General features: G+C 33.2%; 1 protein-coding gene across 4 annotated transcripts; it reads right to left on the minus strand.

Moving 5' to 3' along the window:
• Nucleotides 1-470: 470 nt before the first annotated feature.
• Nucleotides 471-14,526, minus strand: LOC120336892 (actin filament-associated protein 1-like). Of its 4 annotated transcripts, XM_039404668.2 has the most exons (16): nt 14,317-14,526; nt 12,785-12,861; nt 12,261-12,293; nt 11,905-11,968; nt 11,076-11,142; nt 9,979-10,132; nt 7,594-7,733; nt 6,557-6,771; nt 6,099-6,206; nt 5,440-5,541; nt 4,909-5,111; nt 4,553-4,735; nt 3,818-4,344; nt 3,141-3,330; nt 2,633-2,704; nt 471-878 (listed from the first exon to the last, which is right to left on the minus strand). In XM_039404668.2, the coding sequence occupies exons 1-16, from the start codon at nt 14,468-14,470 to the stop codon at nt 852-854; spliced, it is 2,316 nt and encodes a 771-aa protein (XP_039260602.2). In that variant the 5' UTR covers nt 14,471-14,526; the 3' UTR covers nt 471-851. The 4 variants fall into 4 exon arrangements, with proteins under 4 accessions (XP_039260602.2, XP_077965778.1, XP_039260605.2 ...); XM_078109652.1 differs by lacking the exon at nt 6,099-6,206; XM_039404671.2 differs by lacking the exon at nt 2,633-2,704.
• Between the last annotated feature and the right edge of the window lie 2,826 nt (nt 14,527-17,352).

The following is a 17,352-nucleotide window of genomic DNA, read 5'->3' on the forward strand; positions in this document are numbered from 1 at the left end:
TGTGTTGCAATTTAAAGTTATGTTTAATGAAATTAGGTTCCAAGCCATACATAAATCAGGCTCCGTGTTCACACATCGGAGGTAAATTATATTGCGAATAAAACAGATAAAGCATCATGATTCACTTTTTTGTTTCGATCGATTTTCAGAGGAAAATTCACTTATTTTACGGTTCATTCTCATTCTGTCTTTTACAACACAGACTTTAACATTATCAGAACATGCCTAAAACATAGTTTGCACTTTATTTTTTCGCATACAAGTTATATAACTGTCTAAAATCTTATATGGCACCCGAATAAAACTCCATTTAATTGTACTGATCTATATAAAGCAGCCTTGTCTGACTTGCTGGTTTCAACAAATTGCACTTCCGCTAGTTCTGTATCAGTAAGACGTCGATTATGAAGTCTTACCATAGTCTTTATAATGACTTTGAACGTCATAAATCAATACTCAAATTTGACACACTATATTATTATAATTCAAAAAATATATATTAACAAATCATTTTAATAGGGATTACAAAATAAAGATTTTGCAACCTTTCGGGATTGGAAAATAAAGGGAACTTTGAAAAAGAATTTGATTGTATACAACCAGCGGATTTGTTCAACTACATCATTGGTCATCATCTTGTAACATAAGTATTTCAATTATATGTTGTAAGTCTGGCAACAATTTTCACCATTTTTATGATAGTGTACGAGATCGTTATATAGTTAGAATTGTACCATAAGGAAAGCTTTGAAATAAAAATTAAAGTAAACAGTATTTCTTGTTGTCGCAACTTGTCTGCATACCGTGTTGACAATAAGATGTTTCATTTTAAGTGAAACGACTTCAATTGTTCACTTCAAGTTCCCCGACTCCCACATCTAAAAATATTAAAAAAATTATTCTAACAAGTTCATTCATTCAGCCAAACAGTTATTCAGATATTAAAAGTTCAGTCTGTAAAAAATGATAATTTGCCAATTTTTTACATTTTGAGAAATTGAACTCAGAATTCGTTTGAAGAAATTTACTATCTCAAATATCACCTATATTGACAAAAGTAGGTGTATGTCTCTTGATATCAAAAAAACTACGGAAATGCAACACAAACATTCTATATGCATTACATATATATATGTATCGGGGCGGGAGATAACTCTACACGCAGTGATATTGAACGCTACCACGTGTACGGTAATTCCACAATATAATATGTTTATCTAAAAAGCAACAAAATAATAAATTCTATATATCATAATGTCACACTGGCAAAATTGCATCGTCTACTTCAACTACATTTACACTTTATTTTCGAATCAGTCATTCTACGCTACGTCAACTAGGTTCAACTGTTTAGGTCATTTGAAATTAAAAAGGTTTGAGATGACATCATAATTCATTGCGTGTATACTATGGTGATGTAGCCAATATATTGATTATTTGTATGCAACTACAATAAAAAGAAGAATATGGATTTTGTGCCCGAAGCTGGAATTATTTAAAATTTATTCTACTGGCGCTGACTTGGATCAGGTTGGTGTGACCAAATTGAAAAGAGTATGATTGTTTAAGACATGCTGCCTACAAGTTATCAGTTACATTTTTGAATCGTTGACTGGTACCGAGCATCTGAGTTCAGTAAAATCATCTGCAAAGTAGTTATTGTTTACTTTCATTTTCTATTGTCATCACGATAATATACAAAAATGAGAAAAACGTTCCAATACGTTTTATATGGTCGAAGAAGGAAAGTATCTCGTAATGAATTCGGTACAGAGGCCGCACCGTTCGCCCTGCTAATCTCTACATCTGGACGGGATATTGAGAAACATTCTAAATTTAGCATGAAACCTAAGAAAAAAAATTTCCAGCAAACAACAGAATTCAAAATAGATGCCCAAAATTTTCATAACGGATGTTCAATTTGACTTGAATAGTTCTACTATCTAGGTTGGTTTCACCACGTTTTTCACGCGATATACAAAAATGAGATAAACGTTACAATACGTCAAAAAAACTTTAAGAATGTTAGATATATATGTAACATTTTCGTTTTCATTCATTAGAGATCAATCAATACTGGAATAACACTGGATAACGTTAGTTTTATATGGTCGAAGAAGGCAAGTATCTCGTAATGAATTCGGTCCAGAGGCCACAATGTCCGTCCTGCTAACCTTTACATCTGGACGGGATATTGAGAAACATTCTAAATTTAGCATAAAACCTAAGAAAAAAATTTCCAGCAAACAACAGAATTCAAAATAGATGCCCAAAAAATGTACAATATATACTATTTATATTTATAAGATAAAACAAGTATCTCATAATAACTTTTCTAAGAAATACTGGCCACTAATACGCGATGCACTTCAAACCTTGTCGATATAGGTCAATTTAAACCGCAACAGAAAAGTTGTACAAAAGTTATACCAGTGTCTAGTAATGCAAGAGCACGAAAAAAAACGTAGTACCAATGAGCGACAACTGCATAAGCAACCGGCCACTCCGCAGATTGAGAAAGGTCGACCAGAAATTGATTACTTCACAGATTTCAAACTAAATGAGCGAATCACAAAATGCTTGCCTATGTGCAACGCACTAAAAGCAGAATGAATAGCTTCGATTAATTTACCTGAGCTTTAGATAAAACATTTCCTGTCGCTCCAGTGTTAATTGGTTTGCGTTCTCGTCGTGATGGTGGCCGCTGATGTAATATAGCAATGTGAATGATTAACTAAGCAGTGGTATTAGCATATGAAATTACTTTTATCCAGTGTGCATTTGAAACACTGATAAAGTAAACAGACAATTAATTAATGCATAGCTACAAAAAATAAATTTGTTTATGCGTTTTACTATCATAGTGCACCATGGGATTCACCGTTCGTAATTATGTGATATACAGGTCAATGGCCAAGCAGGGATTCATTGTTTATGTGTAGCAGCTAGGATCTCACTGAATAAAGAATAAAATAAATTTGCGATACTGCAAATTGATCGAACAACATCAAGTTTTGTGTATATAATGACCATATCTTTCATTTTCGAAAATATGCTGTTGTTTATAATAGTTGAAGAATTTAACAGTACAATAAAACAAATTCGATGGATTTCAGAAAATAATTTTTTAAATGTTTCACCTTATTTGCCGGAGAATCGATGTCATACGATTCATCTTTCATCTTCCTCATCTCTAATTCCAGTGCCACGTCTTCCCGTTCCAGTTTACTATGCTCTTCATTGACTTTCTGCAACATGATTCTTAATCTACCTCGTTCTTTTTCGGTAGATGCGGCTTGAATATATTTATTTAGCTCGTCCTTTTTGACACTGTGTAGATCGAAAAGTATGGAGTTATATTTTATGTTGCCAAATTCGAAACTATTTTGAAAAACTCGTCACTTTTAGTCGTGAGTGTGTTAAATTATGGCATTGGTTAGGTAATTGTAATTCACAACACTGAAAACTAACAAAAATAGTTGACTCGTTTTAGACAAACAAGGCATAGATCAGCATTTATTTAGAAATATTTCCTGCTCCCCATGATAGCATACTAAAAGGTCATCAGATTGGGTCATTTGGTCACTTTATTCAATTGGTACCCAATGTTCAACATAAAATAATTAGAGTCCAAATATTATGAATGAGAAAGCACATTTGACTCATATGCTACCGCCATCAAAGAGTGAATAAAAGATTTGGTAGAAGAGCTCGCTCTTTGTGTAATTTGAAATGGTCTGCATATTCAACTGTCTAATATGTTTTAATATAACTGTTATGTTATGTAAAAATTTAGGCTAGAAAAACTAATGCATACTTCAGAGTAATAAGTTTCGTTTTTATGTCCGCTTTTTTTTCTGACATTTCCTTTCGCCTACCATCCATCATATTACGAGATTGAGTTGTTTCTTTATTACTTGTTGTAGCACCTTTTACTGTATCATTTGATTGCTTGCTTGTTGTATTTTTATTGTCGACTATTTTGATTTCTCTTGTTTGCATGGATACTGGCGGAGAGTTTATTATTGGTGAACTTGGCTGTGGCTTTTCCTCCTTTCTCCTTTGCTTTTGTTTTTCTTTTTTAATATCCGCAGTTTTATCACTTTTCTTATCCGAGTTAGTTTTTTTAACAGCCTTTTTTGTCTTTTTATTCTTTTTGTCTTTATCTTTAGCGCTTTCAGTTGAATTTTCCGATTCCTGATTTTTGCTGGAACCGAGGTTGTTCGCAGGAAGAGGAGGAGGAAATATTTTTTGAGGTGAGATATTTTGAGGCGTTATTTGGGAGTCTGCAAGGTCCATATATAACTCATCTTCCTCCTCGACTTCCTCACTGTAGAACTTTGACTGAAAACGTGAATAATTTAATATTAATTAAAAGCTTTTCTGTAGAATTAGAAAGGATACAATACATAAGATTTAATTTGAGTTTCAATAGCATGCTAAAATCCTTGAAAAATTATTTCTATTCGAAAAACGAACTTAATGGCACGTATGATATATCAAAGATGAGTTTTTTTTCAACAACTTATTGTTTTAAATAAATGTTACTAACCTTGCCAGCTTTTTTTTCAGTCATTGTTTCTCTCTGATTATGAAATGCCTGTTTTGCTGACGACATCACACTTGTTCGAACTTCTATTGACATGTATTGTGGTTCTGATTCTGGCATCTCTGCACACCCTGTCTCTGCAATCAACACACCGACCCATTTTCCCATCTCTGTTGAAGAATTTGCCTGAAAATCCAAATTGAAATTTTATGATTAAAACTTTGACCAAAGGTTCGTCTGTCTCATATTGATCTAATAAAACCCGCATTGAAATTCAACGAAAAAAATATCAAAAAAAACCTAGTAAAAGTTAAACATACATCTGATGCAAGAAAAAATTATAACAAAAATTCAATGACCTCCATATACACTATTTCTTGTCCGTCTTTCAAAAGTTTAAAGCCGAATTGTCGTTCCTGGTCGTCCGAATACGGGAGCAAATCACATCCTGTCAGTTCTACTTGAACTTCGGGGGTTTCTTCTTTTCCGTATATTAATAATTTATTTGCTTTAACCAGGCACCATTTCTTCGACCATTTGGTATCATACACGAGAAGATATCCTTCAAAATTAATTTATGATGAAGTTAAAAATCGTTTTTTAAAGCTAATAAAGTACACTTGGTTAAAGATCATACACATTATTAGACTGACTATATTTCAATAACGGGGAAAAGTTGTTCAGAACACGCTGGTCGTGCCACTGCTAGTCGCCACGCGGAAAATTTGGTGTCTGAGGGATAGGAAATACGTGCAAAACCGTTGCTAAAAATCTGTCGGATGCATGGTTTGTACACGCTGGACCAGATCAGTTAGCTACGAATAGTATGAAAATTCTGTACTATCATATCTAATATAAATTTGATAAATAGAAAAATGATGCAAAATTACCGCAAACTGAGGCACCCAGATTCTCCGCAACGGAAATTCTTTTCTTTGTTTTGTCTTTTTTGAACATATCTGTCATGGCACTTTTGAGCCCTTTGCCAATATCTGCAGAAAAAATTCACATTATTATCGCACAACAGTAAATCATTTAAATATTTTCAGTATAACAATATGACGGACGGTCAAAATATATTGTAACGATGTGAGCGACTAGCAACTCATTATTGAAAAATATCTCAGCTAATTACTGATAATGCACATTCACATATATATGAAATGCAAATCTTATATTGGAGGACTAATTCCCTAGTATGTAGTGACCTCGGAAGATTATGTGATTTTAGTTTAGTAGTACTCGAATTATCCTTGGGATAGTCTATACTTTATTTAACAATACATGATATTGCAATTCAGTCTGTATCATGTTTTCATTACTCCAATTTATCGGCCAAATGTTATTGTTTAAAATTAATGAGTATGCCAAAAATGAAAATATCTACGTCGAAAATGAAAATTCCTATTTTGTATATATGATCATACAGGATTTTGAACGGATACGTTAGAATAACAAGGTGGCGGGTGACTACTCTAAAAATATCAAACAAATTGCGTGAAGCTAATGAAAAATTATTTGCATGCATTCAAAATTAAATATAATTTACAATTAAATTGTGTTGGTGTTGAGTTCATAGTTGGATGTCCAGGAGGTACAGGTGGTGGACTTAAATCTGTCATAACTACAGATATATCTCCCATACTTTTTGCTCTTTCTGTATAGTTGAAAAATTGTAATGTGATATTTTCGTACAAAAATGTATATTAAAGACGAGTATATATATGTACGTGCAGTAGAGTTGATGCGCACATCAAGCAGTTAAAATCAACCTCCTTGCTATAAACAATTTGAATCAATTCAATTCGTTTGCAAATCAGCTCTTTATTTATTGCTGCGGTAAAGAAAAATTATTCTATTCATCCATCATGCATTGGAATAGATAAATTAAGATATGTTACTCTCGGACTTTGAGAGAGACGAATTACACTTATCTATTTCTAGGGAAAAAAATAAAATATTTTAGGCCATAGCATATGTGGTGCAAAATTATTAACATCTAATCACCAGCTACTCCAACTGAAGGTGTTCTTTGTATTGAAGCGTTTTGCACCCGTTGTTGCGTAGCACTACTCGAAGCATTTTGAGCTGGCAGTGGAGGTAGAGTACTAGTAGGCCTGACAGCAACGGGAGGAGGAAGATTTGTTGTGTCAGATACCGAATGCGTTATTTCTTTCAAAACTCTAGACCAATCTTCCACTTTATCACGCATCACATAAAACCTGTCGAATAGAATGCCCGGTAATGTCATTGCAAGAGTGGAGTAATTGAAATAATAAATCCATCTAATCCATCAGTTCATGGACGAGTATTTAATTTGGGTCTTGAATTTGTGGCATTGATGCTAATCATTGAACGCCGATGTGAAAGTGCGTTTATCCTTCCTGTTCTTTACGAAATAATACAATACGCCAAGGGTGCAAGCATAGGGTAGATGAAACGGTTCCATTACATTTGAACCCACGTACATTTGAACCCATGACAATTACACCTGTATGCTATTGCACCTATGGAATTTTTTTTGTTTTTCGGATAGTTGAACCCATACTAACCCTAACCCATGGGTTTTAGCACCCGCATATAGATTGAACCCGTGGATATACACATGGGTTCAAATGTACGTGGGTTCAAATGTACGGTCACCAGATGAAACAAACACTCATAAACAAATTTGACCAGAATTTCCGAATTTTATTTTTAAATGGTATCTTAGAATCTTAGATCAACATACAAAACGAAATATTACAATATAGAACCACGATGTAGCTGGATTACACTCGTTTTTTTACGTGTATAGGCAACTGATTTAAAAACGTGTTATTTATAAGTAAATGGATATCGATTTTCTTATTTTGTATATTTGAAAATCACGTAATTTTCTACTTTGTAATTTTGTTTTCGATAAATGGAAATAAAAGACATCCCCTGAAAATGAGCCCTTGTGTTATTTTTCGGAAGAAAATTTAATTACTGTCTTATTTTCGGGGAAACACGATACATACAATTACATTTGATGGGGAAAAGTATGTTAAAAATTCAATCACTTGTGAGCATCACCGTCGTTGGGACCAGCAGCAAGAATAAATATGACATCGGAAGTTCCTTCTTTATTTTTCAACGTAGTGCTGTATCCTCGCAATGGTATGTCCAATACTGCAGTTGAGTCACCTGGTTTCTTGTAACACTGTTACAACAAAAAATATACAGTATGTCAGGCTTTGGTTTAAAAAATCAAACTCACAAATGCATCATGATCATGATTTATCAGCATTTTCTGCCCATGGAAAGTTCGAGTTATATGCAAGAAGATTAGTATTGTTTTTTTGTTTTTTTTTATAGTGACTGGCAATTTGAAAACCTCTTAATACTATCAATAGGACTACAGATAAGTAGTCACAAATACAGCGAATCAATGAGGGACGGAAAATGTTTGCAGGCTTTGTGAAGGTTGAAGGAAATGATTACTGGGACGGAGAAATCGTGACGTCCTTAACGTTACACAACATGTATTCTTGAAAATCATCAGTTTTAAAATCGTTTGTGCTTTAAATGATAAAAATCTGAAGCCAACAGTAGATAGATGATGGCGATATATTTTACTCAAAAAATATTTTAGCTGGTTAAAGGAATTACTACTGTGATACGAGTTGATAGATAATCGTTTAAAATTGTTAAATTTTGTTGTTCAGTGTGCACTGTGCCTCCGTGAATAATATTACATTGCGAGAATTTGACAATAAGTTTTATTATTAAAAATATGTCCAGTCATAGCAAACATTCAAATGTTTACCGAGGGTGTTCTAAATCGTAACGTTGGAGCTTCATTCGAATTTGCCATTGTCCATTAACTGGATTTTTCTATCTGAAAGATTTCGCTGCAAATCATAGAATAACCTATTTGCCAGCAGAAGGCTCAAATCGGTCAAAACGTATACTGTATATTTAACGCTTAGTTTCGTAAAAGCTATCTTTCAAATATATTTCATCAAAAACATTAAACTTTTATATTCCAGATATAAAGCTGTCGTATGGAAAAAGACTAAGAAAAAATCTATTAGCAAATACGTATCAAAAGATGAAAATCAGAGTAAGCTGGTCAATGAAACAACCTTTCAAATTTTTTTTGCACATACCGGAAAGCGCGATCTGAGTTTTCTTGATTGTTCAAAAGCATTCTGTACGTACACAAAAGTGAAAATTTCTTCGGCACGTGAAACAGAATTTGTACTTAATGGAATTTCTTTAAAAAGTAAGTTATTGTGTTCTGATTTTATTACAGTTTCTTTCTCATTTGTTTGATCGAGTTGAGTGTGAATCAATATTTGATTTATGTTTGAAAAGCTCACGTTTGAGATATAAAGTAACCACAGGTCGCGTTTACAAATGCTTACCACCTGTATTCTCGGCATGAAGTTTCTTTGTTTGCAACAAGCGGGCGAATCGTAATGTGGGCACAATTTGAACACAATTGTTTGTTCATGTCACCTGGATTTCTTGAGAATTTAATCGGCTGACTAACTACTGGATTGCAACACAGATTTTAGGTGGAACTTTACACTATACGCGCTCTCACGTTTGAGTTTATTAAACACGGACACATTATAAAAAAAATACTGCCGTGATATATATCAACAGCGTACGAAGGATACAGAGTGCTAAGTTGATGTTTGGACGAAAATTTTTGATATTTTTTTTATTTCCACGGAGCATGCACATTATTGCAACTTGTTTATGTTCCAATTTCTACGTGTACTCTCTGGCTTCGTCAGATTATAGTGGTTATGGTAAGCAGCTACCTAAGCTTTGTCAAAACTCAAAAAGTACAAACACTGCGCATTCAAAGTACACTTGAACAATATTCATTTGTTTGTTTGTTCTTTGCTCCAATTAACTTTAAGAGAATCTATTTATACATTGATGTATGTTAACTTTGAAATGTTACAAAATAAACAATGATTTATCTCTTTTACGAAAAAAAATGGCCGAACGAATGATTTCAGAAATCAATATATATATCTATGTGGGAAAATCAGTTATAAACCCCGTGAAACTAATTTCTCATTATTTGATAAAAAATACTTTGTGAACTAGTTACTCATTAATCCATTCTAATAAACCGATCATAAGTTCCTAGATGATATATCGATGATTTATGTAGTATATAATAAAAATGTGTAAATAAAAACTTTGTTCAAAGTAATTTTCCCCAACCAATTTGCTATAAACCACGACCAAGCTAGCAATTTTAATTCTCGTGATTCACCAAAATAAATAAAAGCGATATACCAGCACCGATTAAAGTGAGCCATACAAATTTCCCCAAATCTATGATACCAGTATTTTGTGTGTGCCATGAAACATTTAAACTTACGCATATTTGAATCGGTATCATTTCCTCATGAAAATATAATTGTATTTATAAATCCTACCTTCAAATGTTTTTCTTTGACAATTCCGATTCTCTTTGCCCATTTTTTGCCTTTTAAAAATTTCGTCTTGTTTTCGAGATAAATATAACTGAAAATATCGCAATAAGAATGGGAAAAATAAGAATTCAAATCTTCTTCTTCGTTAGACTTCTGTCTGAAACACAAATAGTTTAAAATTAGAAACGAAAGAGTTAAGATATTGCGTTGATATTTATAAATGAATCATAGTTTCTAATACCATTCAATAGAATATCGTCACGCTAATAACCGAATCGCGTAAGTCATTTTTGGCGATTTTGAGTTTTTTTTTCATAAAATAGGTATTTATGTAATGCTGCGCACCTGTCTGTTAACTCAGATTTTATTTTAGGAATCCCGAAACCCATAAAAATGAAGATTCAGTATGACATGCACATTTGTGCAATTGTTTCGTCATAATCAATTATCATTATTACAGTTGGACTATTGTGACGTCACAAAGGCAAAATAATCTCAGCGAAGTATTTTCGAGTTTTTGCATCTCGGATTCTAGCTTAGCGCGTATTAATTTGAATTTATACTACAGTATAGGAAGGCATGCACTTGTGATATTCACTGTCCGAGTCCAATTCACTTTGGTTGACTTTTATATTGGATGCATTGCTGTTTTATTCCTTATATTTAATCTTAATCTTATTTCGGTGGGTGTGCAGAACGTGTTATATTGATGAAACATATATTTTTAAACATAAAAAATAATGTAATTGAAACTGATTAGCTATTTTGGGGATTGGACATTGTAGATACTGAGAATTACATTCGTTCTTGGAATGTTCAGTTTTCAGGACTGGTGCATATAGTAAAGTTGCAAAATTGCGTATGTCCCCAAGTCATAGACACATTTCTGCCCAAGTCACAATGCGCCATTATGACGTCACTTAACTGCGTCATACAAATTAACTTAAATCCGGCTACGATCAAAAAATTGAACCATGGCAAATTATTGACTCTCAATGGCACAACAATATCATTAGGAAGTTTTTTACGTTTTTCTCAAAACAGCTAAAAATGACTTACGCAATTCGGTTATTAGCGTGACGATATATTATTTTATGTACCTCGTTGAACTATCTTCATCCGATGCATAAGATTCATATCCAGATCCACTTCCATAACTTTCTGTGACTAAAAGACAAGTAATAGCAAAATATATAAGTCATAATTTAAATCAGTTCTAATTCACCGAACTACATCAGAACAGTACGTAAAATCGTATTTTCGGTATTTAATACACAAAAATAGCCGTACTTGGGATTAACTGCTCGGGCAAACTATCGGGACCTATTTATCAACATTTAAAAAATACAGGTAATCGAATGGTATCGCAGGGCTGCATAAATAGACTTAAAACTGAATTAGAGAATGTATTTTGATCCACCAAACTAAAGTGAAATAAACTGATCGCTTCCGTATTGGGCTATATACCGTATTTCCCAGCGAATAGGTCTATCCGGTAAAAAAGACGAGGCCCGTTTTTAAGACTGAAAAAATGAGTTTTTGCATATACCCTGCCAATAAGTGGGGGTAGCAAAATCGCATCAACATCCGAATCTAAAATTACCATGCAATGCCTTTTGAGCGGTCGCCACGTTTGCGCATTGGTTAAAATAGCCTATAATGACGTTCTCTTGTAGCGTAATATTCAATCCATAATAACTACGGAATTCAAAGTGTCTTTAAATTTTTATCTAATTGTGTTCAACTCGCGATTGCGTCCACCATAAAAAACATTACCTAATACATAATAAGGCACAACAAAAATATGAAAATTATCATACTCGCCTAATAACACGACCCCCACAAAATCAGGCCAAAAATTTGGGTAACAAATAACAAAAATAAACATATTCTTGCTTAAAACACGTTAGGAAGTAAGTAAAGACTCACTCGGAGGACTGAGACTACTGTTCATGGCAGGACCTCCGTTTATATCAGTGAGATCCATGTAATACTGAAATAAAATAAAATCTGTGATTAGCCTACATATATATAAAAAATTTCCTAACTTTTCTGACCGGGACAATGAAATTGTGATGTAACTAATATATACTTTGGGCGACATAACTGTGACAGTAATGAAAATTTTGATAAAAGAAAATGCCACGACTTGTTATGAACAACGATCGCCACAGGTATAGTATTAGAGGTACCCACGATACGCTGTCCTTAAACGTACGGAACAATCACAACAGATAATTCATTCATTAATAACAATATGTTAACAGATCAAGACCAACTCGTACATCGCCATCATCCGAATCTTCGTCACTTTGAACCTGTTAATAGGTAAATATTATATATTCAAACTTGGGTGAGAATATTGATTATTTTAGATTGAGTTGAAACGACGCCGATAGTCTCCCACAATAATTGAAAACACAAAACCGGCATGCAAGCTACCCTAACTGCCCAATAGATTAAAAGTAGGTTGATTAACCCTGAACTTCACAAGAGTCAGCTGTGAAAAAAAAACGGGCATGGAAGTTGAGCATAGTCTTATACATATTGTTAGAAGCAAAATGAATCTTGTTGACAGATGTATGCTTCAATGGATACGAATCCACTGATCCAATAATATTTGTGTCAAATGCTCGCATTTTAACGTCGGGAAGATGCTTCGCTCTACTAGTAACATAAATAAACAATGTAAACTAATACCTAAAATAACTGTAACTGGTTCTATTACAGCTAATTCGAAGAAAGTAATAACTCTACAAACGAATATTTTAACAATTTCTATGATTGCACTGCCATAGTAACAATGTACCTTTCCAGGTGTTTTCGGTATTTTCGTATTCGTAGCCTGCATCCGTGATGTTTCTCTTTGTTTAGAGGCAAATTCGTCTGAAATATAACGGGGGTTTTGAAATAAATTTATTCAGAACTGCGCAATAATTTTGGGGTTCTACATACAATGCATTTCAATTTGATTTGTGCTTTACTTGATTTTTAATAACTGATATAGAGCGTAGAAAGACTTTCAATAACAGAATAATATGATGGGTTTACTTTTATTCAAATTAAGGTTAAGCAAATTTTCAATAATTATTTTAATCAATCAATGATTGCATAGAATCAAATTTTAATGGATGTCGAAGTTGTATTACGATAAACCGCATATTTCGTCAGGCAATTGTTCCATTCGGCTGAGTTTATAAGTTTATTTTGTTCTCTTTGTTTGCAATTTGAGTGGACATAGGTCAGTCGTAAACTCAAGCTAACATTTACACTAAAGGTTACTGTAGGGATCGTAACATTCTTATCAAGACACCACGGAGGGCGAACATTGCTATAACAATGACCAAACTGTACGATAACGATAAAATCGCATTTATGTGGGCGATATTGTCGTTTGTTTGATCCTTATTCCGACCAGGATAGACGATGAACATCATCTCCCTCATACCACATTTGAGTTGTTCACAGCCATATTAGATCCCTACTTCGAGCTTTTGATTGTACATGTACATATCCATCACCGGCATAGAATACTTGATCCAGTTAGCGCCGATTGTGATTTCATAGAATATTAGAATTGTATGTATCGAACTCAAAATAAAATATAGATCATGGAAATATATTTCCCAAATATCAGTTCAAGCTAGTTTTTTTTGTACTGCTGTGTCGATTATTTTCAAAATTATTTTATTCAACATGATATAAAACTGTCCAGCATACATTAATTCGTGCATAACAACAGGACCTATTGATTGAACTTAGGTGACAGGTTATTGGGTTGACCTCCATTGTCACTTCTTGAAGTTTATGTTCTCGGTCTGATTAATAGTTCTACAAATAAATATGTTGAATCTAATGACATTTCTAGTTCATTTGAATGAACCAGAAAAAAGACAGTAGTTTGAAAAAATACGCAAATTTTAAAATAATATGCAAATGAGCACGTTTTTAACATCTCGTGGTTTTGCATAACTGAATGAGATTTGATATTTAGTTAATTTTCTGTACTTTTTTATACCCAGATCACACTAATAACCAAACTAATAAAATTTAGATAAGGTTGCAGAAACCAAATGTCTTTACGGAACGTACGAAAAGCAATGAAATTTGCTGATTAGTTTCAGTGACTTGCAATATTTCATGAAAAAGAATTTCAGGTTACAGGAAATTTTCTTCGTATCTTGTGTGTTGGTAACAGAAATTAGTTTTCTAAGATAACAACGGAAATATAGGAAAAGATTGACTATATTATACCGTGTTTTCACGCTACTGGCCGATTTGTTCGGTCATGTAACTACAAAGAGGTTAAAAAATTCAACAAGAAAATTATGAATAACACACCCTTGGTATTTCTTTCGTTTGCTTCAGTAATACATGACGATACTTTATTTATTAGTGCCGTTCTTTTATCCTTAGTCCGAGTACTGAGCACTTCTCTTGCAAGATCTTTTCTCAGAAAGTCTTCCACTTCTTTGAGAACACCTACATGACTCATGATGGTTGCTTTATACACCCGTTGTTAAGTTTTGACAATTTTAAATTAAGATCTTGAAAAAAAATTTAACAAACATCACGTTAGACGTTGAATAATACATGCAAATAAAAAAAAAGTTGGATTAATCATCAATTACAAATATTATTGTTTAGTACTCTACATCTACAGCACACATGAGTATTATTTTTCATTAGTGCCATCAATCAGTCATTAGCATTTTTACCTCAACAAAGCCGTGTACCTCAAGCAACTTTCTACGTAAATTCTCTCCGAGGAACACAACTGTCCTGAAAAATCTCGTATGAAGACATCACATGCGCCCAACAACCACAATCAGCGCCTTTTCGATTGATATTGCTACATTTCTAAAGCTATATTATTCGTTTTGCATTCATTCTCGCTAATGCTTGCAGCATGATTGAAGTTAAGAGATTACAGTCCAAAGAACATTCGGACTTATGCATTACGACTGATTCTGTAGCAACTTATGACTCATTTAACGTTGAATACATATATATATCATATAATATGACAACGAGAGATGGATTTACTCGACGCCTATGCAAATTCATTCATAAAATAATACAAAGGTCAGAAGTTCGCACGCGTCTCGTAAAACGGAAATGTTAAAATATTTAAAAATTCTGAAGACTGATGCCGGGTTTTGTTTAATACTGTCAATTGATCTATTCCAGTTTTAAAATGACTACATTGATCAGATCTTCATAAGGTTAAAGCTAATGTTCGTAGTACTTATGCTACCAATTACAGACCTACTGTGATATTTTATCTCTTTGCCATTATCGTGGTACTTTCACTTTCAATAAACTATTTTCTTTATATAGGTAAATAACTCTGGAAAGAACTAAACAAATTCCCCACTATATTCTACTTCTACATACATTTCCCAATGAAGAAAACGGTATTCGTTTAAGTTTAGACCAAGCATACACTGTACATGACTGACGAGGTCGAGTCTTAAGTCTTCTACGGTGAATGTATAGCAAAAACATTTTGATAAACTCGGAACAAAACAAAAGATAATATGGTAATATGTATTTTGAAGTATTTACGGTCCATAAATTCTGTCATCATTTACCTACCCTAAACCACCTATTTTAAGAACATTAATAAATCTCTCGAATCACCGGAGCTGAATTAAAACGTCTTGACTAAAACTTGTCATCTGTGGCTTCTATTCAGTTAAAATACTACATACAAGATAAACTGCGGGTCGTCCAGAATAAAATCAATAAAGGAATATAAAATACGGCTTCAATAAACTCCAGTTGTATATTATACTGCAGGCACAACGGAATTGCTGAAAACCAACCTCGTATAATTATCATATGGCCTACCATATCGCTAGTAGTCTAGAATAGATGACACATGACACTAATTCTCTTTACTAATTTACCCGATTTATATTCAAACGTTGAAGTTTTTTTTACACTATTATATTCTCTATGCCCTGAAGAAATAACTGTCTAGAAGAGTTGCCAATAATTTGGAGAAAAGGTTATTTTATGACGTTTGCGTCGCGGTATATTTTACGTAACTTCAGCGTATACAAAGTAATTCATTGTACTATCGCAGAAAGGCGACATAAACTTTAATACCAAATTTGTTCTCCGACTCACATAGTCTCAATGCGAACACAGTGATTTATTTTATTCTAATATTACATAGATATAACTAAAAATTCTTCCTATATATTCTCAGTTGTTTCAATAGCCATGCATGTTCCGCGAATTAAGAGTTACGGAATAAAAATGTACCAGGACGATACGGCTCTTCAAATCAAAGGCATTAGTACAACACCTTAAAAGTGCCAACAATATTTGATGCAATTTCAGATTTCGTGTGGAATAAATATCCCAACAAATATATATGATTTTTAATATGATGTCATATACTCCTACATTGGGAAATTTTACGATGACGAAAAGTATCTTCTTATATCACACTAATCGAAACAATGCATTTGAATATCTCGTCAATTAAAATAATATCATACTCAGTCTCACAACCTTAAAATAGTAATACTGTTACTACTGTAACCTTTCTGAATTTCATTTCCTGGGCACAAAACATGAGATAAGTACTGTTGTCGAACAACAAACGTTTGCTTTGTCTCGCTTGAATTGATACCAAGTTGTGCATAACGTATCCGAGTGACATTTATTTCATACCCCTATAAAATATCACAAAATATATCGTATATATGACTTCTGAGTTCACCTATTCAACGCGTAATTTACCAAAAGACAACAAATGCCCAATGCATATCTTAATTAATTACACTCAATATGAAGTTTGTATAGATCTTAAGTACAAAGGGAATTGTACTACCGTTCACAAAGTCACAAATTATGCTAACAGGAATCACGTTGACAAACTTTTTCCGAAACCGCATGTACCAAGAGCAGCGCTGCCTTTCATGTCCACCAATGATAACAAATTCAGTTGGTCTTTTGACAAAGTTGTAATTGTCCACAGACACCATAAATGTTTATGAACGTTTCTAAAAGAAGTTGCTATTATCTTTTTTACTAATGTTCTTCTACGGAAATACTTACGGTATACAACCAGTATACCTCTCAGACAACTTGTTCTGGATTTACCAGTATATCAATGATTAACTTAAAAAAAAGCATAATAATATAATATGTCGCGTTTGGACGGAATTTTAAATACGTCCGAAATATACAAAGTGAAATAAACAGAGGGTAAGAGAACGCACCTAAATGTCTGAGATTGCTATGTGATATAAAACTGTGATATAAATTGAATGTAAAACTAGGATGTGGTTTAATACCACAATTTTAAATCCCATTCAATAATTGTCCGCCTATCAAAACAAATCATAGTTCCGAATAAAA

The sequence above is a fragment of the Styela clava genome, chromosome 2 (assembly GCF_964204865.1).
Source record: "Styela clava chromosome 2, kaStyClav1.hap1.2, whole genome shotgun sequence".
Taxonomy (NCBI): domain Eukaryota; kingdom Metazoa; phylum Chordata; class Ascidiacea; order Stolidobranchia; family Styelidae; genus Styela; species Styela clava.